This window comes from Psittacula echo (genome assembly GCF_963264785.1).
Source record: "Psittacula echo genome assembly, chromosome: 6".
NCBI classification, from domain to species: domain Eukaryota; kingdom Metazoa; phylum Chordata; class Aves; order Psittaciformes; family Psittacidae; genus Psittacula; species Psittacula echo.
The window spans coordinates 21164884-21191692 of NC_137743.1; the positions used below are offsets into that span (position 1 = coordinate 21164884).

At 40.0% G+C, this 26809-nt stretch overlaps 2 protein-coding genes across 9 annotated transcripts in view; both read left to right on the plus strand.

Annotated features, from left to right (window-relative positions):
- Positions 1 to 6224, plus strand: part of LOC308223179 (WASH complex subunit 2-like) — a 37103-nt gene extending 30879 nt beyond the window's left edge. For 4 of the 5 annotated variants that reach the window (XM_080621891.1, XM_080621893.1, XM_080621894.1 and 1 more), the window contains 3 exons: positions 1258 to 1869; positions 2453 to 2627; positions 5736 to 6224. In XM_080621891.1, coding sequence (XP_080478017.1) covers positions 1258 to 1869; positions 2453 to 2627; positions 5736 to 5872 — 924 coding nt within the window. In that variant the 3' untranslated portion in view covers positions 5873 to 6224. Of the gene's footprint in view, positions 1 to 1257; positions 1870 to 2452; positions 2628 to 4517; positions 4613 to 5735 lie in introns of all 5 variants that reach the window. The other variant, XR_013957248.1, reaches the window with a different exon arrangement.
- Positions 5864 to 26809, plus strand: part of ZFAND4 (zinc finger AN1-type containing 4) — a 29555-nt gene continuing 8609 nt past the window's right edge. For 2 of the 4 annotated variants that reach the window (XM_080621895.1, XM_080621897.1), the window contains exons 1-9: positions 5864 to 6001; positions 8191 to 8813; positions 9813 to 10115; positions 18691 to 18766; positions 18857 to 18924; positions 19502 to 19688; positions 22834 to 22981; positions 23904 to 25085; positions 25719 to 25773. In XM_080621895.1, coding sequence (XP_080478021.1) covers positions 9932 to 10115; positions 18691 to 18766; positions 18857 to 18924; positions 19502 to 19688; positions 22834 to 22981; positions 23904 to 25085; positions 25719 to 25773 — 1900 coding nt within the window. In that variant the 5' untranslated portion in view covers positions 5864 to 6001; positions 8191 to 8813; positions 9813 to 9931. Of the gene's footprint in view, positions 6002 to 8190; positions 8814 to 8846; positions 9032 to 9812; positions 10116 to 18690; positions 18767 to 18856; positions 18925 to 19501; positions 19689 to 22833; positions 22982 to 23903; positions 25086 to 25718; positions 25774 to 26809 lie in introns of those variants that run through there. The other 2 variants (XM_080621898.1, XM_080621896.1) reach the window with 2 other exon arrangements.

The window sequence follows — 26809 nt, forward strand, 5'->3', positions numbered from 1 at the left end:
ACGAAGCTCCTAAAGGTACATATGGTCAACCTTGAATGTTGATGCATGTTCGTTTACAGAAGTAAGCTGAGAAGAAGCATCTCAGTAACTACAGTGAATGTTTTTTGTGGCTCACATTACCTGTCTTAATTTTGGCATGTCATTACTTCTTCAGTTTTCAAGTCTGAGTTTAAGCTGTAAGTATATATGGGCAAATTTACTTTTCTCCAAAGGCTGAAGCAAAGCAACCTGCCTGGCATTCTGGCTGTCCTTTCAAAGAACAGTTCATGGAGCTGGGATCAGTTTTTTTCAAGTGCATCTCCCTTCAATCATAATTTTCCTATTTTTCAGCCATGCTCTGATCAGTACAGCCTCACACTCTGAAGGCAGATATGCTCATACAATGATTCTGACAAAAGCATATTGTTTCTTTAAGCTGTCTTATAGCATATCCATCCAGATTGTCCTACTCCCAACACAGCAATTAACAAAAGAGAAGAGGAAGTTGTTCCGCTCTTTTTCCTACCTGCGTGAATACTCCTGTCCATGTAGGATATGTTAGAGGCTATAATGGAAACTTGGGGGAGGGAAGGATGTGTGTCTTAAAAGCAGCAGTGGAATGAAGTACAGCAGGCTATGCATAAAATGAAATTAAATGGAAAACCTAATTAGTCATGGCTTGCACAGACTAACTGTACTGCAGCAGTCCCTGGATTAGCAAGGTACTACCTAATGCCAAGGGACTAGAGTGGCTTGCTGACCTGTGTTGTGACTCTACTAGTGAGTGCTGTTGCTTTCATACCCCAATTTCACCTGCTGTGGAATGATCAGAGGGCAGCAAATCAAATGTTCTGGGTTATTTTTATGAACCTTGTTGCAAACTAGTCTAAGCTTGAATGTCCCACTTGTCCATCTTTCCCCTTTCTGAAAAATGGGGAGAATGGATGATGCTGAGCTGATAATGAATAGTTCATGCTGCTTCTCCCTATAGCCTTAATCCATGTGTGTGCTCAGCATTCCTTGCTCAAGATTCCCAACTGAGCATTTGCTTAAATGTACATGTTGCTTTGAAAGTTACTTAAACCAGAGCTGTGAGCAGAAGTTGTAGTAAATTCCATTTCAGTGTGTTAGTATGAAATGGGTAATGCATGTTAATTGCAATGTTTTGAGGGTAAAGTGCTACAAGGAAGCATAACAGGGATCCTAACCTGTCTTCTGTGAAGTGTAAGGGTTTTTTCCCTTTTGTATAACTTTTCTGCTTTTATTACTTTCTTGCAGACCAGGATCAAGGTTACAGGAAAACGAAGACCTCCTAGCAGAATGGCCCGCCGCCTAGCTGCCCAAGAGTCTGAAGAGAATGAGGAGGTGAACACTGGTAAAGAACTGCAGTTGTCTCTACCAACACAGACATCAGCAGTAGTGAACATAAAGGAGCCTGTCACTACTGAAGCAGAGTCCAAGGAAAATGGCTTTCTGTCTGGCTTGTCACTACCAGCTCTTGGCAGTGTTTTGTCTGTTGGGACAAACAAACTCCTTCCTCCAGAATCCACAGACCAAGGGGATGATCTGTTTGAATCTGAAGACCTTTTTGTAAGCAGCTTGACATCCAGACCAGCCGCACAATCAAAGTTAAAGGAGGAAATGCCAAACAGTGTGGCTAACAAACCCATCAAGGGCAGGGAGAAAAAGCCTAATCTGTCTGTTCTGGGTGATCAGGACAGCAATGATCTCTTCCAGCCTGTACAGCAAAAATCTTCAACAAAAAGCAGCCCTGTATCTTTTTTGGAGGAAGAGGAAGACTCTCTCTTCACCTCTCAGAAAACTGGAAAAAAGGAGTTGAAATCTGCTGTCCGGCGAGCTGTGGACCCTACTGTTCAAGATATCTTTGAGGTAGTGGTTGAGCCTGACACCTTGGCCTTTTTGATCCCGAGGGCCTTATGCGGACCCCTCTACTTAAACACAGGCTTAATGGAGACTGCTTAAAGCAGTTCCTGGGGTGCACAGGGTAGGCAGTGAAGTAAACTGTCAATCGTGCTTGCTACTGGGCAATAGAAACCATTTCTTTAGTTGTTCACCCCTTATAAGAGTAGATTAAAAATGGAGCCTTAACACAGAGCAGGCATGTCACTGAATGTGCTGTGACAACATACCTGTGATTATGACCTTTTTCAGAGTAATAAAGTATTTGGTTCTTATCTGTTAGCTGTCTGGTCAACACAGCAGCTCAAATAACTCTTTTTCAAAAGGAAGAAAGTTGGCAGGCTGGGCAACTGATACAAGCCTCTGTGTGCTGTACTCGTGCAAAATCCCATACTAAGGCACTTCTGCAAGTCCTCCATAGGGAGAAGGGACTTCTTGGGTTTGAGAAGCCCAAGGCTGTCAGTCTTCTAAACATCTCAGCTCTGTGTACAGATAATTTAACTGTTGTTTTTGTGTGGTGTGTATTGACAGTCTCTCTATGCTTTGCTCCAAGGATGATATATTTGCTACTGAGGCAACTAAACCAATGAACAAAGCAAAAGAGAAAATGCCAGAAACCAACCTGTTTGACGATAACATTGATATTTTTGCGGCTCTCACTGTAAAACCAAAAGAGAAGAAGACCAAGAAAAAGATGGAACAAAAATCCATATTTGATGATGAAATGGGTAAGTCTTACTGCAAATCTCATAATATTGTCCTAAGTTGCATTTATCAGAGATGTTTTAGGACCCTTTACTTTCTTTTAACTTTTCAACTGCTCTGAAACCTTTGGTCATCTTTGCATTTTAACATTGGATGAGAACTTCCTAGATTTGTGGAACTAGCATGGCATTTGTAAGAAGTGAGAAAGTGTATGCAATTTTTCTGAGAGAAGGAATAGTATAATTTCTGTAGGGATTTTCTCACTTGTGGGAATTAAAAAATTTTCTGGAGTAAGAAACTAATCTCATGTTGTTATGGCTCTGAGATACATTCTCTGTTTCAATTTGCATAGTTTTTTGTATCATACTTTTCAAGTGAATCAGTGAAATGAAGAAATTAACATCTTTTCCCACCCCACCTTCACTATTGCAGTGACTGTTTTGGAACCTGTAAGATTTTATTTACTTCCCTGTACACCCAGAACAATTTATAAATACTACACCTGGAAGCAGAAGTTTGTGCTGTATAATTTGTGGAGAAAGCAGCATATAATAATGTGAAATGATGCAAAGCATGCTCCTTTCTTGTTCTCCATCAGTGCAGATATTGAGAGTCATTTGATCTCCCACTGTGTATTTGTTCTCAGGTTCTTCATGTTTATAGCTCTTCTTTGGGATTGCATGTATTTCTTTTCCTATAAGACAGGAAAAAAAAAAATCCCTTCTCCTCCCATGCTGATTCTTGTCATCATTCTTTCTAACCTATTCAAATTGAATTTGACTTATCACTGTTTTGCTTGGAGTGCTGTTAAACATTCCAGCCTGATGGAATGACCTGATTGAAGTCTGTAGACGTGTTGGAAAGCTTTCCAGAGAATAAAAATCTTGATATTTTAAAGCCTGCTCAACTGATATAAAAAATAAGAGTCAAATGTTTGCAGGCAAGGTATTTGAAATACATATTGGATGCTTAAAATGTCTTATTTTAATATTTTACACTTTTTCATGTAGCATATAGCAAGTGAAAGAATTGCCCAAACTGCTACCCCTTCCAAATATTTCAGCACAAAAATCCAGACCTCGTGAAAAAACAGTTGTAGAATGCCACTTGAAAGTATCATGGAAAATTAGCCACTCAGAACGTGTCATTTGCACTTCTACTTTTGACATCTACTCTGGTTTTAGAACTTGTTGTTTCATGTCACATCTGATCTTGGTACATCTGCAGCACCCTGTATCTGATGGACTTGATCTTCCTCAAGAGTATTGACTGTTTTGTGGTGCAGCTGTAAATATGCAGCCTCTTAGTGCCCAAAGCTATGGGGCTCCAGAACTTACCTATATTTCAGGTTAAGGGTTAATTTAAGTGATTATTGTAGCATGATCCTTTATCAGGGCTGTATATTGTTGTCTTAGGATTCTTTCTGTTGCAAATAAAACATTAAGTGGGTACAGTTTGGGGAGGGGGTGGAGGCTGCAGGCTGCTTTCCTTTTTTCTACCACAACTTCTAGTCACTATTTACTACATTTGTGCTAGGCTTGTGGTGGTAGTATTAGAAAAACTCTTTCTCAGGTCTTTACCCTCATAGCCTCCTCAGTGAACTTATGGCTGATGACACAAGCATCTCGATGTTTGATCTACCTGTCTGCAAAATGGTGACTAAGCCTGTGCATTGACAAATACTGTTTTTGACAGCCAAAACCTTCCTATTCCTTAAGCCTTGTTATAAAATGGGAATGATAATTCTGCTTATACACTTATTGTACTTCCCCTCTGCTGTGAAGCTAGTCCATGTGATAGCTTCTTGCTTTGGAGTGATGCCAGTAGGGGATTACTCTGTTTTACTGCCTTTCTAAACTGCTCTTGTGCTGAAATGCTGTCCTGGATTATTCCCGTGTAATCCCTATGATCAGCACAGTAGCAGACATGTGCTGGAGTGGAAGAAATAGCAAGAAGAGAAAGGCAAGCACATCGTGACAGACCACTTCGTGCTTGGCTTCTTCTCAAGGTGAGGATACATGCTGAAGGCTTACATGCTAGTTTTTATACTCTGGACTAGTAAATGGCTATTAACCTTTGTGTAAAACCTGTGTTTTTTAATAGGGATTGGAGACCAGTTATGTGCCTGTTACACTGGCCTTGTGAATCACTAGTAATCCGCATATCTCAGTCTTGTAATTTTCAATTTCTCATAATCCACCTGTGTAATCTGAGTATCCTAAACTTAAAACCTTAGTGTATAGGAAGAGCTATGATATTGCGTGTGCCCAGGAAACCTCAGGGCAACAGTTCAGCATGTGTATTGTAGCAGCTCCGTCCCTTACCATGAGCATAGTCCTCAATGCGAGCAGCACTAGGCACAGTAAGAATTGCTGGTCTGTGAGCTCTGCTGCTGGCACAGGGTATCCGGGTTAGGTTTCATTTCTACTTGTTATATCTTTCAGGAGAGAACTCTGTCTTAATAGCAATATGATATTTTTCCACTTTGTTGTTCTAGTTATGATAACAAAAATGCTTGTATTGAGGAAGGTGGTGGGAGATCTTGATTCAGGACTGTGCACAGACTCTTGAATACTCAACAAGATGGTGGCTGTAGCTGTCTTCCTCCTTGCATCTTAGCTGTGTTTTTTTTCTCAAGTGATGTATGCTGTATTCTTATAGTACTATAGATCAAAGATTCTCATGTGGCTAGTGGATGTCACGAGTAGTCACTAGCAAGTACCATCTTTTCCTCTTGTGATTTCTCTGGGAGCAATCTCACAGCAGTTAGATCTCTTGGGTTCCTCAGACGTTAATGTTCCAGATAAGAGGGATGTTATCTAGCACTTGCACGATGGAATTTATTGTGGAGGTTTAATTTATTAGTACTTCTCAAATGCTTAAGAGAGCTTGAACACATTACAAAATACAAGTATTATGCTGCTCTACGGAGAAGAAACAATATTCTTAATTTGACTTACAGCTAACAGCTCCCACGTATGTCCTTACAAATGCATCTAGAATCGCAAGCAGCAGGAAAGCATTTGTTTATCACAGAATGTCCTTGGCAGTCACTGCTGTGTACTGGAGACTTATGTACAATGTTACTTCTGTTTGGCAGTCACTTCACGTTAATTTTTTCCCCCCTTTAGATGATATCTTCTCTAGCAGCCAAGTCAAGATACCCACTCCCAAAAGCAGATCTTCCCAAGCAGCCTCAGAAGCAAAATCTGAAAGCAAGACACTGAGCACATTTGATGACCCGCTGAATGCCTTTGGAGGCCAGTAGCCAAGAGGAGTGTGTTGTGGAGAGGAGGCTTTCCTTACGTCTGTACAGTACTAATAATCTGGATTCTCTAATCCAATAGTGCTGAAATGAGATGACTGTGGATATTTAAATGATTACCCATTTAAAATGGTTAGTATTCTCTTGTGCTGGGTCTGACTGCTCTAAATGATATATTTTTAAAAAAAGACAGTAACTTCCTGCTGTTTCCATGATGCTAAGATGAATATAGCCTGTGCAATACCTGCAATGAAGTCATCTATTATACAAAGTATAGTTTGTTTTATTGAACAGATCTATAGAGAAAATAATTGATAAATAGTAAATGAGTCTGTTAAACCATATCTGTCTGTATGTCTTACTTCCCTCTTTACCACTTGCTAAGGACCACTTTTCATGACTTGAAAACCACCAAAACCACCACAGTGCCTTGTCTGGGTCAGCTGCCAATCAGCTGAGCTAATGTTAGGGTAAGACTGGGTTCTGTTATCAGGTACAGCTTCTCTTCTTATGTAGTCAAGCAGTTAATAAAATTAGTGCAGGACTTGACACCATTCAAAGAGAAGGTATTTCATACTGGCAGCTAATAAGGTCTATAAAAATAACAGTGGTTAAAACTTCTCTGCCAGAAAGAGTGTGTTACAGATGAGCACCTAGTGCTCTATGAAAACACGAGAAACATGATGTTGTCTTCTATCCAAGTTGTAAGTCACTAAAGAGATTTTTTACCTAACTGAATTTGCTCAAGTTTTGCAAATAACACTTTCCAAGAAGTCTGTCTGAACTGAGCATGCTTGGTTGCTTCCAGGTTAACAAGCCTGTGCGCATACCTTAGTGCAAAGACTTGCTTGTGCTCAAAGGATTGCTGTCAGCTTTCCTTTCTCATGTGTAACATGTAGGCTGTTTGCAGGAGGCTGCTGTTTTGTAGAATCCTTGTAACTGTCCGATGCATTTGTCTTAACCTTCTTGCTTCCTGTATTTTCTAGATTGTCCTACTGGAACTGATGCCATTATCCATACTTGATGCCCAGTTGTAGAAACTTGTTCTCCTGCATGCATACAACCAGAGCAAATGCATAAATGTAGAAGGATCAAATGTTGCTCTTATTTTACCAGTGACTGCCAGCGATTCTGATTTCAAAACTAGATGTGCTGTTTTAATGATAGTGATGTACTACTCTATCTTCAACTCTTAAAACTGTTCTGCATGTGCTCAGAGGACTTCTTTGAGAGAAGTTCCCACTTTCACTGAAGCCCTTTTTCTTGAGACATCTGCTTCAGTCTCTTGTTTCTCAAATTGGATTTACTTTATCAGGCACAGTAAACAGTGCAGCTGAAGCATCTAGCACTAATGAGGGTAAAGCAGAATGAAAGGTTGGAAGGGATAAAGGAGAAACACTGTGTATTGATTTGAGTCATAGGTGGGCCTGGCGGTGATTCATGTTAAATGGGGGCTAAATTGGGAGTAGCAGATTGGAAAAGAATGTAGGAGCTATTTGCAAATGGATATCTACAGTGAGAGCACTTGCACTTTATTTATAGGCATTACATCTGCTGCATATGCCACATACATGGTTTGGACTGCTGCTTTACTCCTTTCTCCTGTGCTTAGAACGGCTTCAAAGACATACTGGGAGAAAGGGGAAAAGGATGGTGAATTCTTCTATTTCTTTTCTGCATCCTCCTTTCTTATTGGCCCTTCGCATTAATAACTTCATAAATAACATAAATAATTAGCGTTACAGAGAGTGCTCTTCATAAGCCAAGAACCCTGGAGGCCAAGAGCTGTTTGGAGTAGAAGGAAAAAAAAGCCTGCCGTAAAATGTTTCTTAAACTTTAATATGGAATCTCAGTAGAGAAAACTTCTTGATAGAAAGTTGCACCGTGAAATAGGTAAAAACTGGCACAGGGAGAGTCTCTTCCACCTATTAAAATGGAGTGGTCCTCAATTAGCTCCTTGTAACAGACTGTGAATCCTGGTCTAAGTCCTTTGCTTTCAGGAGAGCTTGGCCTGGGTGGTGGCTTTTTTAACTGAGTTTTGGCTTGGTTTGTCTCTTTTCCAGGTTTGATAAACCATAACTGCATTTCCTAGGAAGGGCAGAGCTGAAGGTCCAGTGTTTCAGCACCCAGGACTTGCTCAGCGACTTTGTCTGAGGGTTCCGTACCTGCTACTTGCACAGTATTTATTCTGTTTGTTTTAACTGACTCTAGCTGTTTTGTTTCAGGCCCCGGGCAGGTCTTGCATTATTTAAAACCTAAATGGAAAGTAAACTGCTTAGTGTAATTAGCATCTCCTAATAAGATAAGCTTGTTTTGTCTAGTGTTTCACTGGAAGACTCTGATGGGCTGAGGGAAGAGCTACTCATGGAGACCAGCCTGACCGACTGACATTGAAGCAAGAGCAGAGGCGTGCGCTGACCTTGAGTAAAGGTGCCCGAGAGCTGTGCTCGCCTCCTGCCACCACTGGCTCAGGATAGGGGAAAGGCCTGCAGTGGCTGGGTGTCATCCCACTTGTGCTTCGACTGGGCCCAGTGCTGCGCTGGTAGACGTTAGCTCTCCCTGGGCGCCTCTCGGGTTCAGTTTGAGGTATAAACGCTGGTTTTGACCGTTCTTGAGCAAATGCAGCAGTAGAGCCGGAGCGAGCCGCTTGCCCCCTTGGCCCTCGCTAGACTACGCGTCCCAGGAGCCACCGCGGCCTTTCGTCACGTGGCTGCAGTTGTCAGCGGCTGGTGTGTTGCATCCGGGTCCTTCCCCCTGCACGCTCTGCCTCCCCGCGTCCTAACGACCACAACAAGCGACAGCAGCGCGCCCGGCCCGGCGGACACCCGCCCCCGGCCGCTCCCGGAGCACCGCCCCTCGAGGGAGCTGATTGGGAGAGCCGCATGAGAACGGGCGTCGCATTGGTCCGTAGGAGGCTGCCCGGCGGGGATGTCATGAAGGAGAGGTAGGCGCGGGGGCTGTCGGGGAGTGAGTGGCGGCGGTGCGGGTGTTGGGGGCGACTCCCGGGTCCTAGCCCCTTACCCCACACCTCCTCCTGCCTCCCGAGCCCCTCCGGCTCCATGAGTCCCGCCGGGGCTGCAGAGCTCAAGTGAGGCGCGGCGGGCGGCGCTGCACGGGGGGAGAGAAGCTGTGTCTCCCCCCGAGCGGGCCCAGTGGCGGCAGGTGAGATGAGACCCCTCCCTCTCTCCTCCCATCGCGGACCGGCTCTGCGGCCCCCGGGCTCCCGGGACTGCTGCTGCCTCGGGGTCCCTGCGGCCCGAGGAGAGGGGCAGTGCGCTAACCCCTCCCGCGTCCCCGCCGGTGGTAAGCGCGTCCCTGGAGGGAAGGTGGGTGGATTCCTTTGGGGGTGGGCTGGGGCACGGCTGGTCCTTGCGGTGAGGCGCGCGTGCTACCCGGGGTGTGAGGCCGCCTCGAGGCTCGGCGGCGGCGGCGGCTGCGGGAGGTGGGAGAGAGAGGGTGGGCAGCTGCTCGCGCTCCTTTGTTTGCGGGCGCTCGGCTCTGCTGGCCTGAGTCCGGCCTGCCTTTCAGTGCAGGGCTGGACTGAGCCCGGGGGAGCATGGAGGGGCCGAGGGGAAAACCGGCTGTCTGTTCTGTTGCCCTCCCCGAGCCCGGACGAGTCCCCGTATTTATACCTTCCTGGAGTTTTTTCCCCAGGTCTGATCCTGCTGAGGGCTCAGCTGTTATTTACTTTGGGCATTAGTGTAGGTCGTTTGTGAAAACAAAGTAAAAATAAGAAAGGTAGGAGGTAGGACCTGGAATGCTGACTGAAACTAGAGTCCTAAACCTACAATATACTAATACCGTTTGTGGTAATCTGTTGTACAACCTACATAGTAATTTACTGCTTCTTAATAGTTGTTCCATTGTTCATCGAGAATAAATCGAAATTCTCTTCAACAGCCACATGCAGATGTTGTTAGCGCTATGCTTGTTTGCTTTATAGGTGAAAAATCCTAGAAATGAACAGTCATGCACCACACCTGTCCTCAAAGCTGACTTGGCTGGAAGTGGAATGTAGTTTTCTGACAGATCTCCTTACAAGGAAGTTGTAAATCCTTTATAATGGCCAACAAGAAAGAGCCTCCTTTTTTCAACGAAGATAACATGGGACCGTTTCACTACAAGCTTCCTTTTTATGAAACTATGGAGCTCTTCATTGAAACACTCACAGGAACATGCTTTGAACTGCGAGTTTCCCCCTTTGAAACGGTTATTTCTGTGAAAGCTAAAATTCAAAGACTGGAAGGTACTGTTCTCTCATTTCAGTATAAACTTTATCACTTTAGAGAAAGTCTTGTTTTAAAAATTATAATTGCTATTCAAGTCATATATGCCCAGGGCGGTTGTGAATGCTCCATCCTTGGCGATGTTCAAGGCCAGGTTGGATGAGGCCTTGGGGGGCATGGTTTAGTGTGGGGTGTCCCTGCCCATGGCAGGGGGGTTGGAACTAGATGATCTTAAGGTCCTTTCCAACCCTAACTATTCTATGATTCTATGGCTTGTTCAGTGTTATGTGTATAAACTAGGCACTTGGTTTACGGCTTGGGTTTAATTGGAATTGAGGGGTTTTTCTGCTCTTTCCTTTTCCTGTCAGTTTACAGCTTGGACTTCGCTGGAATTGGTATTTTTGCCCTCCTTTTTTTTTTTTTTTAATAAGGTGTAAATCTTTAGAAGTCTATGTTAAATCATTAATTGTGATATATGGGATATAGCATTTTTGGTGTTGAAAGTATTCTCTGGTATAACTTGTTAATTAGCAAGGTTATAAACTTGAGTGTTGAAGTATGTCTATATTGCAACTGTCGAGCATACTTTAAACATAGATGCTCTGGTTGTTGCTTCTTAGGTTAGCCAGTTTATGGTTTGTTTATGATACTGCAGTCACAAGAGCAGCTGTAGTGCAGGCAGATGCAAAGGTGGCTTGAAGTTAAAATTTTGTTTAGGTGAATGATCTTTTTCTGGTAAAAGTCTGGGTGAACAATGATTTGCCGTAACGTGATGAACTTGGCACATCTTGCAAAGTGAAAACCTCCTTTAAGTTTTGAGTCCAGTCCTGGTGCTAATGTGAGGAGAAAAGATGTAGCTTAGTCCTCTCTCACCTCTTTCCCTCTACAATGAGGATGATCCTGCATGAAAGAACACAGTTTAAAACACATGCGTTCAAATACTTCACCTACTTTGAAGCACTGTATCCTTTTCTTCACTTTGGAGGAGTTAAAGAATTACATAGCTACACAAGCTGAGGGTACCAGAGTTGCTGATTTTTAAGAAAACGATCCTCTCTTTCTCATATATACCTGAACACTTTTTTCATTCTTCTGTCTGTGTGGAACCCACCCTCTGGGAGATGTAATGTGATGCTTTAGACTTGAATCTAAGGTACTGTCCTCCTCCTATGGAAATCTGTGCTAATGGATGGAAAAAGATTTAGCTGACAAGTCTTAAAACACAGAAGCATTCAACAATAGGAGTGACTTTTTGCTAGTAAGGTCACATAGTAAAAGCTCCACCATGCTGATAACTAGAGTTTACATCATTGTAGCTCCATTAGCACAGCTATGTAGATGTGCTTTTGTTTCCTGTGGACAGGACCATAATTAATCACAAGTCTGAGAACATGTTGAGATGCTCCTGGAGGCTAGAGGTGAAACAAGAAAAGGAAAGGTGTTTCCTTCATGACTGAATATAGGCATAGGAGAGATGCAGGCAGATACATGATAGAATGCTAACTAAGAGTGAATTAAAAGATTGCTTAGGCAATAGAGTATAGGAGAAGGAAGGCTATCTGGACAGTATAGACGAAGTGAGTGTTAAAGGATGCATAAAAAGACAGTAGGAGATGTGAGGAAGAGGAATTTTAATTTCTTATACTCTGAAATAGGAGATTACCAATAGACATACTGAATTATACCCATAGCTTATTATTGTAGTCTGGGTGTGCCTAGCTTAGAAAAGTATCATAGTTTCTTACTAGTTTCTTATTAGAAGAACAGTTCAGTAATGAAATTGTAATATTACTTACTGAGAATTTTGTTCGCATGTTGTAGTTGATAGGATGATAAGGTAGTAGCTTAGGTGCCTGCTGTATGGACTTTATTAGTAAGTAAATTTCATTAAAACATGGAAGATAAGACTTCACTGGTGTTTACCCTTGAATTGTTAGAAGTCAGTTGAAATTCCTTGGTACTCCAGTACAGAGTTTAAAATATCTGCGGTGTCCTGATTAATATGATTTATTTGAGGCAGAGTGAAGACAGACTGATCATCTGTGTGTGGAGGGGACAGATACACAGTGACAAAATAATTTTATATTGCATTTGGGGTTGATGCTGCATGTAAAAAATAATGAACCACTTTTAATTGATGGAGTTCCTGTTACAGTGCACAAGTGCAAGCAATGAATCACCCAGCTGGAGCAAAAATCCTAAATTAATTTTACTGTTGTGATTTAGTATGGGAAGTAAGAAGCTTACATCTGTTCCTGTTTCTGCTGCTGTTTTTAACACTTTTTGTTATTGTATAGTGTCAACTTTCATGGGGTGTGAACAAAGAGGTGTATTTAAGCTGTACTTCTGGCTGAAGAATGCTTCCTGCGGTGCTGGGAAACTATATAGGGTACCTAGTATATATGTATTGTCTTTGTGGACTCATTTGAGTGTAAGGATAATGGTATGTAAGCATACAAAAGGACAAGTTTGAGGAAAATTATGACTTAGTATCTCCAAGAACGAAATCTAGAATTGTCTCAGAAGTTAATAAATTATTTCAAATGTCACCAATACATCTAGTTTTAAAAGTCTAATAATAAAATTAAATCAAGAAAACTGATCTTTGTCAACAACCTGAAAATCAATAGCTGTAGACTGCACTGTAATAAGAAAGGATAATATGGATGGCATGTTAGGAATTTTGTATATTTGTCATTCTTGGTGCCTCTTTAATGATCTGATATGGGAAGGGCTTGTTTAGACAGCTGTAGTAGACATTGGTACTTTACTAAGAAAGAGCTCCGTATCTCCAGCTTTCTGTTTCCAGTTGGTTTTAAGTCAGTAAAGAATATGGGTAAAAATTTATTAATGGGTTCTAAGGCATCTGAAATTTCAGTGCAACTCTTAACTCTACTTGTAAATTGAAGTTAAAGCAGATCTGAAGTGTGTTTGTATCCGATCTAGGCATTTATCCTCAAATGTGTTCCATGCAAAGTAAGCACTTGGTATCCAAAAATTTAGATTTGTTATGTTGACTTTGGAGCTACTTAGGGTGAATTGTTCCTTTTCTCAGATTCACTGAATGAGCTTTTTAAAATGGTACACTGAGAAGAAATAGCTTCCTTTGTCTCTACTGGTGGCATAAAAGCTAAAATACACACAGCCAACAGCACAGCATAGTGTGGGCAGCAGTGTTGCAAGCTTCATTGGTTTCTTTTGATTATTTGTATTTGAAAGCAGGATCATGTGTTGGATGGACATGGATGAGCAGGACATGGATAAGTTAGTACCTGAGTTTCAAGGTGACATGGAAGACTGAGCTTTAACACATGAACGGTACTTAAAAATAGCAGGACTTCAATGAAAGAGGAAATAGCTTTTTGCCTTTTTTTGCTGGGAGATATCTTCTTGCTACCTCTATTGCACAAGTCTTTGTAGCTGCTGGGCAAAGTTTAGTATTTCTTATTTGGAAACACCAATTATTATATTGAATTTTATAGAAAGAACATTCAGATAGTGTATTCCTGGAGTGGCTAATTCTTTCATCTGTTAAAGAACCATAGATGATACCTGTAAATGTGTGTGTGTGTGTGTGTTCAGTAAAATAGAATCAAGTCTCAAGGGAGGCGGCGGGGGTTGGGATTTGGTGATAGTAGTAGTATTATTTTGTGGGAATTAATTTGCGTTCTACAGCTGGAGGCTAAAGGCCTTCATTTACATAGCTAACTTTAAAATAAAAGGAAACAACTTGGTCATGATTTGTTCAGTGACTGCTTGCAACTGAATTTTGTGATCTGCATATGTGGAAACATCTACCTTTTTAGATGAAAACTTAAATGTTCTTTTGTTCTTGTATTATTGTGAAGGAGAAAACCAGAACTAGCTTTTAAAGTACGTTTTAATTTGGAATACTTGTGTTCAGCAGGGAACAACAGATGCAACAGCGTTTTTGTTGTGTGTGTGTACTCTTAATTCATCATGACAGTTGATACTTTGGTCTTTTTCCTGTCATTATTTTGCTGCCTATGTGCAGCAGCTTTACCTGAAGCAAAGGAAGTGGATGAATATCAAGCAGATTTCTTCTGGATGTTGTAATTTCTTTCTAAATTCTGTGAATTCAGAGTATGTATTATATTTATTACTACTAATGTTAGAGAAAATAGTTACGTTTCTGTCAGGACTGGAGTAAGTGGATTGCATAAGGGTAACAAGTTTTCAAAAAAACTTGCTTTTCTTCTGTCTACTGCTTTTCCTCTGTGTCTCCTGTTTGCTTAGTTATTTGCCTGTTTACTGTGCCGATAAAGACTAGAAAAAGTTCATGAAGCTTCTTTAAGCTTACGCCTTGACTGAGCTGGGAAACATTCCTGCAAATGCAAGCTTGTGCCCGGATCAGATGGTTAGAGCAGCATCTGGAAGGTGTAAATAAGGTCACATTTGCCAGGAAGTTGGGCCTGTATTCAGTTAATGGTGACTTGCTGTTAGTTTCCTTAGTCAATGCCTAGAATAAAGAATAGGGCAGCCAGCACTGATCACCATGTACACTAATGTAGCTTATTATTGTGCAAATGGAAGATGGGAGGTTTAAGAGTTGCGAAAACAGTTCTGCTGCTGTAAGTTGTGAACCTTTGCACCTCTTCCCTAGTGTAGCTAGTTTGTGGGGGGAAAATAAGACTTGTCAGACCAGCCTCTCTGTGAGCAAGAACAAATAAGGAACTTTCCAGCAACTTGGACATTGGATCAAAGATAAGTAAAATGTTTGAACTTTGGCTTCTAAATGTTTGTGGTCTTTTTAAACACACTAACCTTCTGTACACAACATAAAATCAAGTTTGTTCTGAAATCTACAGGTTTGGTCATTTGTTTCTGGGTCTGATTCAACCGCATCAGTTTGTCTGGTGAACCTGCTTAGCATGCCAGAAAGAAGAGTAAAGGAGTGAAGCTTAAGAATGTATCTGATAGGCTGATTCAGAGACAGGACAGAGTACTTACTTCTTTCCTCCCCCCATTTTAGTAGGTCAGATTGTCAGTGCATCTGCAGCCACTTCAGGAGACAGACTTGCATGAAGAGTGGTTTAAGGTAGCTCAAAAAATGACCATCAAAGGTATTAGCAAAGAATAGTTTCATAGTGAGTTAATAAAAGTACAACTTAACAGAATTTAATGGCAAGGTTCACTCTTACTTATTACATGGATGAAACATACAAAGGAAAATCTAGCTAAAGATGAATGGTACAGAGACTGAAGACACAGAAGGGTAAGGGAGACCCTTCTGTTGAGTCACAAGCTTCAGAATAGACCCCCTTGCTCCCAAAGGAGCCTAGATGTGGATGAGTCTAGTTTTAGTCTCGGGCTTGGTCAGTGGTATGTATGTAAAGGGTTATAAGTGTACCAATTCACCACAGAGGGAATTTTTACACAGCTTTCACCTACCAGCAGTTTGCAGTTTTAAGGTGGATCTTATAAAGTCAGTCAGTAGTATTTACTACACTTGCTATAGCAATCTATAAAAAAAATCTATAAAGCATGTATAATTATATAAAACCTACACACACACACACGCACACACACACACATGAAGATATATAAAGGCATAGCTTCTAAAAATTCCACTGGAGTTGACTAAAATATTCCTAATGTCTCAGCATTTCTGAAGGGGTGGGGAGACTTCAGCTCAGGTCCTGTCGTTTGGTGATGGTCCTCCAATTATCACAAACTTTAGAGTCTGCAAACTCTGAGAGGCATTGAACTCAGAGGGAGATGCTGGTTGCAGCCTGCTGTGGTCCAGGAGTGCTCAAAGGGTCTCGCTAGAGACCACTGTTTATAGGATTATGAGATGATTTGCTTTAGTCATTAGTAAATTTCCATCCTGACCACAACCTGAGTTGGTAATTACTAGAAATTTCTCAAACCTCCAGTAACAATGGTATTGTTCTATTCAGGCTACATCACAGGAAGGAGTGTTCCAAGGCTGTCAGGGTATGACTGACTTATCTCCGCACTCCTTTCCTACCTTAGCCAGGGAACAGGAGTCCCTGATGTGATCAGTGCTTCCCCCCTTAGCCATGCAAGAGTTCCTGGTATGGTCAAGGGACACTTCACTGTCCACCCCATTACACAAAGGCCAAGGCCTGACGGGAATTCCTGAGATGATGGAGCAGCCCAGGGGATGGGAGCAGACAGGAAAATTGCAGGCAAATGCGCCACCAGAAGCCTGCAGATTCTTCTGTAGTATCACCTGTCTAGGCCAAGTGCGTTTGAGCACTGAGACTGAGATATAGCTTATTACCCTACTTACCTCTCTTCTCAGAACTGATCTAGAGCAGGCTGATGATAACAGTCATGTTCTGCTTAGGGAGAGTGGATAGGGTCTTGCAGTTCTTATTATTTTCGCCAGTTTTATATGCTGATCCCGTGCACAAATGTTTTCTTGAGAAAGCCTTACTATGATGCAGAAAAGGGACAGCTGATCGTATTTTCCTGCACCTGAACCTTTAAAGCATGTGGTATTTGCTCTGTATATATAGAATTCTTAGGAAGCAGCATAAAAGGGAATTAGTAATAAAGACTTCACTGTTTTTCATTAAAGCAGAGTAGTCTTTTCATCTGTTAATTTAATCAAAAATACATTGTCATTGTTAAATGAACAAAACCATGTTTCACTGCAGTACAGCCAGTTGCAAGCCAGTCTTTTTAACAAATGCTCTCTTGGTTTATCAAAGTAAGTGGAAATTGCTCCTTGGAGGCTGCTGAAACCATAACAAATGCAGACAGTAATGACTGTTTGTAATCAGAAGACTGCAAAACAACACAGAAAACTTCACTGTAGACTTGCTGGCTATTGCCAGCTTGTTCTTGTTTTGCTTACACTGCAGACTTGAATCATAACCAAAAACCAGTTATGAAATAGCTGGCAGTGTAGTAGCACTTATGTTAGTCTACTGTGTGAACATATTCCTCTCATAAATGTCTTGTGGACTTCAGAGGATACAAGATTCACGTTAAATGCTGTCCAACTGAAGTAAAGTTGTGTTGGTTGTTCATAAAAGAGAAGATGATGTGAGCTGTGGTGAGAAAAGGAAATTATTATCTTCTCTAAAACTTAAATAACGACAGTTCCTCCAAAGTGCACTCCTTCTTCTGCAGAAGGATGCCCACATAGCATGTCTCCTGCTTGCCTGTTGAATCTGTTCGGACTTCCCTTTTGCTTCCTTGCTTGTGATGGGTGTTGATAGCTTTGTGCCTTTCCTCCAGCTAAGAAGAGGCTACTTAACTGACCTTTTGCTACAGCTTGCTAAGCGCTCTTGCAAGCTTTGGGGAGCTGAGGTATGTTTGGAAACCACCTGGAAGAGTCTGATCTTTGTATTCTCTTGCCAGATGTATTTTGGGAAGTCCTACTGTATAGCATTACTACTTGTATATCCTTTTGAATACCTGAACACGCAGTAAATAAAAATACAACATAAGGTTATTTTAATGTAACCTTTTGGAAAATATATTTATAGCTTTTGCTTTTAGGCTGAGAGTAGTGCTTAGACCCTTTTGAAAAAGTAGTTCTGGCCTCTCTAGGCTTTCATTTTACTTATAATTTGTCAGGAATGCACAGTGAGATCTCAATTACCTGGACTTCACTGGACAAATTGAACAACAGTACTTCTTTTTGATGCTGAAGGGAAGAATTTTTTTTTCTGTATGTGATCTGTCTCATCTTTTCCTGTTATTCTTACCCGAATTTGGAAAGTGGTAGCATTATAGTAAAGATGTGTGAAGACCTCAGGTTGTAACGGCTTATGCGTATTTATGTGTATTACATATGTATCTAAATTAGTTGACTGTGAAGAAACAAAGTTAATTGTTGTGTAGAATATGGATTTTTAATAAGGAAATATTCATAATGCTTACTTCCCTTTAACAAAAAAAGTTAGCCAGATCTGTCCCAGAACTTGAGTTGAAAATTAATAATACTGTATATGAGAAACAAAATGTTCTGATGACCCACAGCAAAATGAAAGTGTTTGTAGTACAAGGTTTGACTACCTGCTATGGTACTATATTGTACATGTGAACCTTCTGGTTCCAAACCAAGCAATGATAAAAAAACATTTAGAGTTGTCACCACTGTAATAGAGCTGCCTTAATGCAACCGTGTCTTTACTGTAATATAGAATATCAGTCTGTGATTAATTTATTCAGCAGTTCTATAGTTAGAAGTTTTATCCTGTCAGTAGACATAAAGTTCTGAGGTACAGACAACAGGAAAAAAACCTCTCACCTGAAGACTGTAAAACAGCAAGTATTCAGTAAGCTTGAAGCAGTTGCATACTTTTACAGACCCTTTGTTGAGCCAAAAGATTAAACTCTGTGTGAACACAAGCCTGCTGAAAATCTTAACTTTGACTTTCAAAGAACAACAGCTATTGTTCTTAATAGCTGTTTGGGAGGTTGGATATCAGGATTAAAGGCTGCTCAAGCACCTGTCCTTGTCTTGCTTCCTCTTGTCTTTCCCCTGTAATTCACTTTCTCACCTCTCTTTCCTTGCCCCATGTTCTTCATTCTTCAAAAAGCAGAACTCCCATTAAGCTTGAATTTTAATAATCTTTTGTTTGTTTTGTTTAGGTATTCCTGTCTCTCAGCAGCACTTAATTTGGAATAATACAGAACTGAGGGATGACTATTGTTTGAATGATTATAAGTAAGTATAGAATAAATGACATTTAATGTTTCTAAATAATTGTTAGCATAAGTAATCACGATTCTACAAAAAATTGTTCGTTATTTTCAGCATTTCAGAAGGCTGCACTCTGAAATTAGTTCTGGCTATGCGAGGTGGACCTATTAACACTAGAAGAGGTAAGTGCTAACCGAGTTCAAAATAGTTTCATGCAGCGTCTTATAACCAGAAACAGCTTTTCTTAGCTAAGCATCCTAGATGAGCAGACTTCAGTACCAAATCAATTGGAAAGTACTTAACAAAAATGGAGAGAGTCCTTTTTTTTTTTTTTTGCGTCTTTTCTTCTTTAACATACCAAGTGCACCATCCTTTTCATTTTGCTTGCCCTTAGGTTAACAACTATGTTTATATGTATAGAATCATTAAGATTTAAAATCAGCAATTTTTTACCTGCAGAAAAAATATACTGTAATGTCATTATACGAACAGTTTTTAAAATCTGATTATTAAGAATCAAGCATTGGTTTAGTCCAGTGATAAACCTGTGTATCATCTATAGAGGAATTAAAATGGAGAAATCCCCTTGATAGTTTTCACATGGGAAAAAAACCCTCAGCGTATCTTCTAGATTGAGAATTCCCATTGTAAACTGAGCTGAGCTCTCAAAGGTGATCAAAACAATAATAATAATAATAATAATCATCATCTGATTTTACTCTGGGTTGGTTGTTTTTTTTTTTTTTCTTCTCTTCATAGTTCCTGTGGAAGACCCTATCAGGGAAATGGCTGAATACATGGATCCCACTAGAGATGAGATCTGGGAGAAAGGGCCATCCAACAAACAAGTTACCTTCTTAGTATATCGAGAAGGAGATCAGTTGAATTTCTTCCGTGTGGTAGACCGGGGAGATGGCACTTTAACGCCATTATCTGAGTCTTTGGGGTAAAGTTGTTTTTAATCTCTATATTATTTTTCAAAAGCGGGGTGCTGTATAACTTTTAGCTTTATTTGTTGACTTTATCAAAAAAATATCTAAAATACTGCAAGAAATGTGCCCTAAAATGCTGTAACTGGTAAGCCTAGCAACATAGTAGTACCTTGTGGTCAGCGGCCATGCTGACAGTGATCTATCACCATGTGTGTCAATAGAGTGAGATAAAGCTGACGGCAATTTTCAGCATTCCAGCTCTTTCTTAAAGGGAACATTTCACAAGAGAGTCAATTTAGCAATAAATGTATTTCTCTTCCATCTTAAGGCATTTGTTTAGCTTATAAACATTCTTCTGTTCACCGCATAAACTTTTTCATATGGATGTGACTTCACCAAATGATTAGTCAGAAAGATAGTAGTTTGGCAGTGAAAAATCCTGAGAGGGTTTGTCTGAAGTTTCGGAGAAACTGGGGGTGTGTTGGTGGGTTTTTTGTTTTGCTGGTGTTTACTTTGTTAATATTCTGAAATAATATTATTATATAAAAAAATAATAAGAGGAGGAAATACACAAATATTTTAGATTTGTGATCACCTTTCAAGCCTTGCACTCATTTTCAGTAAATAGCCACTTAACGATGTTGTGTGTATATTCGAAATAGGTAAAAGTCACCATCATCAGCAAGAACTGAGAACCTTGCTGCTGCATTGGGCTAAATAAACTTCTGAAAAGAAGAGCAGACAGGTGTAATTCCTGTACTCACTGATACTCTGCTTACTACTGAATTGTTCCCTTTTACCTTTAACTGCGAATGAACATCCAAAGAGCTAGAACTGTGGATGCTATACTGTGAATTGATGCAAGGAATTCTCAAAAAGAGTTTGAACTTTGATTTTTTTTATTTTTTTTTTTTTTTTCCCAGTATAATGGGCACTCTGGTATCTGCCTACATGTTCAATTCTTGTGTGTGAGAGGTGGTTTTGTTTTCCCTCTGTCCCCAACCCCCATTTAAAACTAGCATGGACAATTGTCTGAAACTCTCAGTAGTTTTCAATTAGATAATCCTAGTGTATAAATTAAATAGTAATTCACTATTTACTAGAGATTAGCTAAAGGTAGAAAACCAGAGGAATAAACCACATTCTTTTTGCTCTTATAAGGCATCTTGGTAAGCTTTTCAAAGCACAAGAGCATGTATAAAAGTCAGATACATTATACGTAAGAAATGTCACTGGTTAAATTATCCAGTTAGGTTAGAAGCCAACTGAGTTGAAAACATTCAGCCTCAGTTGTTCAGTGCTTTCTATGGGTGTTCGTTTATTAGTTTTTGTACTAAAGCAAACACTGATTGGGTGGGGGAGAAATTCTGGGTTTTTAATTTTTATGGCTGGGCAGACTTTGTGGGAAATGGAAACAGTAGCAAAGAGAGGAGAGAATACAAGCAAATCAGACCTTTTCATTTTCTCTTTATAGGGGAAGTCTGAATCACTCTGAATAGTAGCACTTTACACACTGACAGTAAAATATATTTATATGTGTGCATATACTGGTGACAGAGTTTTGAGGCACTTATTTATCAGCTTTTCTCACATTGCTTATATGTGGAGCAGAACTTAATGACTGCACTTTAGAAATGAGACACTGGTTTGGGTTTTGTTTTATAGTTCTCCAGATCATTTCATTTCATCTGTGGTCAAGTTAATGGTTCAAAATTGACAAGGTGTAAATACAATGATTATTGTCTCTGGATTAAAAGAAAACTGTTGAAGTTGTGGTAGGGGACTGGCAAGCAGTGGTGTCAAAAGGTTTCAGCAAGCTATTGATCATTTTCGAGGCATACATTTACAAGCAAGATCTCAGGAATGTTGACACCTATGAATAAAGTAGATTTAAAGTATACTCATTGGAGAATGGGCTAAAAGTATGATCAAGAGCAAAACTTCATGTCCATCTTCTATAATGTTAGAATCAAAGCAAAAAAATCCTGTGGTTACTCTTTGTTTGTTTTTTTTTTTTTTATTGTATGTGGTTTTTTGGAGGCTGCTATTTAGCCAGGAAATGCAAGAAAAAGGATAACAATTCTTTTTGCATTAAAACAAAACAAACAAAAACCCACTCCAAAAAAACAACTAATGAAGCAAAAAACCAGCCAAACATGGGTGATGCATCACTTTTCTCTCTATCCTTACCTTGAACAAAAAGAGGTTCCAAGAATTGTTTTCAGTTGGTGACTTAAGTCTTTGCAGAGTTAAAATTCTGAAATGATTCTTTAGTGTTGAGTCTTTTACCAAGCTTGCTGTCCCCATATGGAGGTATTCAGGTTTTGATAGGAAATGACTGGACTATTTTGCTAACTCCTGCTTTGAATTTGCTGCCATCTTGTTCTTAAGTATCTGTCTCCTGAAGGTGTGCTGCCTTTAGAATTTTGCTCTGTGAATCAGGGTAAGATGCCAGCTCTAATTAGTGGAGAAAAAAAAAAGGTGGGTAGGTTTTTGGTTGTTTTTTTTTTTGTGGTGTTTTTTTTTGGGGGGTGTGTTTTTTTTGTTTGTTTGTTTGGTTTGGATTTCTCCCCCCCCCCCCCCCAGTATGAGACTTTGGAAACCTAAACTGATCTTTTTTTTTTTTCTTTGTTTTTTTCTTTCTTTTTTTTTTTTTAATTATTTTTATTTTGAAAAGCAGAAGTAGAATATCACATCCACATGGGTGACACCTCCGTTTCCACTTACGGTGAGAACACCCCCCAGGATGGATAGAAATTTGGACTTTGCTTCCATGCCAGTGTCTTGTTAATGTGAAAACTGATCAGCTTGTTGTCTGAGTCACACAGTTAACAGCTTTGGCCATACCTTCAGGAGACATTTGTGGAACTGGATATCCCTTCTGTGGGGAAACATATATAGTGAGTGTGAACCAACTGTATATGGTATAAAAACTTCCCAGAAGCATGGCTCTGTTCTGATTTCAGCATCATCACTTTGTGTGAGCATCTTATAAGGAATGTTTATATGCTAAACAGATTTGAAATGTCTTTGCAAACAGCTTTACATAATGCTTTGTCAACAGATCAACTACAGATATGACTAGTTGTGAGAATACTACTTCATTGAAAACATAACTATGTGATTAGAGGATGAACACAAACTTTCTTTTATTTTCAGAGGTGGTTCAGTTTATAACTTATATGCAGATGATGAAGATGAGACAGAGGCATCACCTTCTGGCCAACAGATTATTGAGAATTCAATTACTATGAATAAAATGAAACTGCTGAAGGCAAAGATGGAGAACATGAATCTGAGTAAAAAGGTGAAGTTGTGATTTAAATTTTCTTCCCTTAAAATGGCCTGCACTTTCCTGGTGCTGGCTTTTTTAAAAAGCAGATCAGATATTTTGCTGTCTTGGGAAGTGAAGGATCAAGGGTAGATGATTCTTTACCTGTTAAGTAAATGCTGTTGTATAAATGTTCTGCTGTGCAGCATTGGTCTTACTTGGATCTACCTGTCCTCATTCAAACAATTCACGACAATTCACTACTGGTCCTGATTTATATGTGTTGGGTGGGATTTTCTGTGGGTATATGGGATTTTTGGGGTAGTGTTTTTTGTGTGTGTGGTTTTGTGTGTGGTTTTTTTGTTTGTTTGTTTTGTGGTTGGTTAGCTGTTTTGGTTTGGGTTTTTGGGTTTTTTTTTCTTAGTTGCTTTTTTCTTCCAATACTTTAATGTTGGTTTGCAGTAGTTCTCTGGTAAAAATCAGCATTTCTCTTAAATGAAGCTTCATTAAAAATACTGTAACTGAAAAGCCTATAAAGTTAAACAGGAGCATGAGATTCCCTAGAAGATAAAGCATTACATTGGTGTTCATGTCTGTCTAGGTTAACTAGATCTAAGATGAAGAGAATTTCTTTCATTGTTCATTTCGTTTGAGACGCTAAACTCTGCTGGATAACTTCGGTGGCGTTATAGCTTCCCTTTCTATTCTGTTGATGTGTGGTCGCCTATATCTGATTTTTTTAATCAGAAAAAGACTTTTCTGATTGTAATATTTTGATTTTTGTTACTCAGATGTTGGGGTGTGGCTTTGATGACTAGCAACAGATAACAGAGTACAAAGAAAGATTTAGTCTTTTCTGGCCTTACAATGTCTGAATTCCTGGCAATATGATTTTTAAGTGCAACCATAATTCAAATACTAATTGTTGTATGTGGGTTTTGTTTTATTTGTTTAATAGCCTAAGAAAACTGTCAAGGTGAAATCTCGTCCTCCAATGGCTCCTCGACCATCTAGTGGCTCAGTGGCTGGTGCTCGTCACCGTTTTTTAAGAGTACTCCCCCATATTGGACAGTCCTGCCTACCTCCTCCTGGGAATTCATATCACTCAGAGTCTTCCCAAAATGCACTTTCAGCATTGGCTACTTTGGCCACTGCTGGTAGAATGATGCCATCCACAGCTAATGACTTTCTTAAGGAAGATGACACCTGGCAGAGTAACTCCTGGTCACAGTCAATTAGTAGCATCAGGTTACCTCCAAAAATATCTCGTGTTGAACTAGAAAATGCAAAGCTACCTACTAATAGCATTTTGACTCCTGTTTCATCTCCGCCTGAAAATTCAGAAAAAACATCTGAAAATGTGACCTCAGCAAGTGAGGAGGATGCTGTTTTGTTTCCGAATCTCACAAATGTAGAACTATATGGAACAGAAGAAAAACTTCTACCTGAAACAGATGCTTTTGCTTTGTTAACAGAAGAAAGCACCACTGAACAGTGTAGTGAGATATATGATATAGGAAAGGTGAACCAAGAACTTGAACTGCCTGATGGAGATGAAGAATCTAAGGTTGTAGAGCAGCATAGAAAACCTATTAGCAAAGTGCTGAGCACTACAGCAATGGGGTCTGGTCTTCTCCATACTCGTGAATTAAGTCCTCAAAAAAATCTGCTTTTGTCACCTCTTCGGTATTCAGCACAAATGGCACATCACAATTCTCTGAAACCGCAGGCACAGCCCAAATGCTTTGAGGCTGGTAACTTGAGATCTACAGCCTCCGCAAACATGCTTCGATCATTGGAAGTCCGCAGTTTAGCAGACTCCTCTTTTTCTAGGACTGCTAGATTTTGTAGCATGAAAGTAGAGTCACTTGGCAAAAGACCTGATGTAATTTCTAAAGGAGAGGCTAGGGACCTCACAGATGTGGCTAACAAGGCATCCAGAGAACCTGTGAATTCTGTAAGTAACCTAGGATTTCTGGCTTCGCTGGCCCGAAGCACAAACAGGGAAAGTATACAGAGTTCCTGTGGGACAGGCAGGTTTTGGACTTCTGGTATTGCATTACCTGCAAACCTGCAGCATTGTCAGGAAGAAAGCTTTAGGAAAACTACTCCTCCAAATGAAGCTGCTGAATATATTCTAGTGAGTACTTAAGCTTCCAAAGAATTTGAAGTTTTCTTGCCTTTTCTGGTACTGGCGTTATTTAAACTCTACTTTCAGTGCGTGTGTCTGTGTCTTTTCAAGGAAGGCAGATGGGAAGGGGGAGGTGTACTTAAATCTCTGATAGATCTTAAACTGTTTTCTGTATTCCTGCTGGTATTTTAACTGCCTGTTTATCTGAACAGGTCCTAGAAGTAATTTTTCATAAATACTGAAGTGGTTGTTCAGTTCACAACTAAAATCATTAGTTACCATAATGATAGAATTATGAGTGTCTGTGTTTGAAGTGTCATCTGACATCTCCTACTGCTCGGTAATTGTCATTTATGCCAAAGTTCGCACTATGACTGGCACTGTACGTGCCTACCTTCAGATCTCTAATGTACTTTCTTATTTTGGTGTGTTGTGAAGTACGGTAAGACTATTAAATAGACATTTTAAGTAAGGCTTTATACTGCAGAATTCTAATTTTGTGTACAGAAGTCATTTTGGACTCTTTGTAGGTATGTTGATTGATGAAACATTGATTTCAGATAAGCTGATACCAGACTACCTAACTTCCCATTTAATTTCCATCTGCTAGTAATTCCCTTGTGGAAATTTTTTTCTTTTTAGTCTGCGCATGGGCTTGGAATGAATGGAAGTATTGCAGCTGTAGGGAGAAGAGTAGGTAAGTAGTGTGACTTAAATAATAATTGAAGATGACTCTTTAATCTTTTCTGATATATCGCATATATAGAGGACAAGAATAGTTCATCTTTGTAAGGCATATGTCTTTCCAAGTCTTCACTGTATTGTACTTCTATATCATGGTATAACTTCTAGTATTCTAAGCGACTCTTTAACATACAGATGTCATCCAGATCTTAGGTAGACATAACTGTGACTCTTACCTAGCTTTTTTTTTAATACTTAGTGAATCCTGCATATCATCTGTAGACATAAATATGATTCCTGCTCTGAAGTTTCCAGAAGGTCAGTGCTGTGAATATTTCTGAGTGTACTAAAGTCAAAGGCAAACTTATCAGTGGTGTTGTCTTAAGGGTTACAGCCTGAGCCAGAAGGATTTGGCAAAAGGAATGTGGGGAGGAAGCAATAAGAGCATGGATGCTGAAGATTCCTGTGCAGATTTTTCTGTATTTTTTTGTGGTGGGCATCATTCTTTCTACCCTAGTCTTGGTAACTGTGTATTGCATAATGCCTGATGTGTGCTGAAAATGGATATGTTGTGCCTAAATATTAATTTCAAGATCTGATATAGAGAATGAGCTAGAAGATAGATGATAGATCTTCAAATAGGAGCTGCAAGAGGCAAAATGATGTAATTGTAATGACTTGGGAGCAAAAGTTGCTAAAATAGTGAATTGTGCCTTCATTTGACAACTAGGGGTGCAGCTTTGAATTGGCAGTCAATTAATTAACAGGTGTGTCCTTACCTACTGCATGGTAACAGAGATGGTGCTCTTGTGAGACCTCACTTGGAGTACTGTGTACAGTTCTGATGTCCTCAACATAAAAAGGACATGGAACTGTTGGAACAAGTGCAGAGGAGGGCCACGAGGATGATCAGGGGACTGGAGCACCTCCTGTATGAAGACAGGCTGAGAAAGTTGGGGCTGTTCAGCCTGGAGAAGAGAAGGCTGCGTGGAGACCTCATAGCAGCCTTCCAGTATCTGAAGGGGGCCTATAAAGATGCGGGGGAGGGA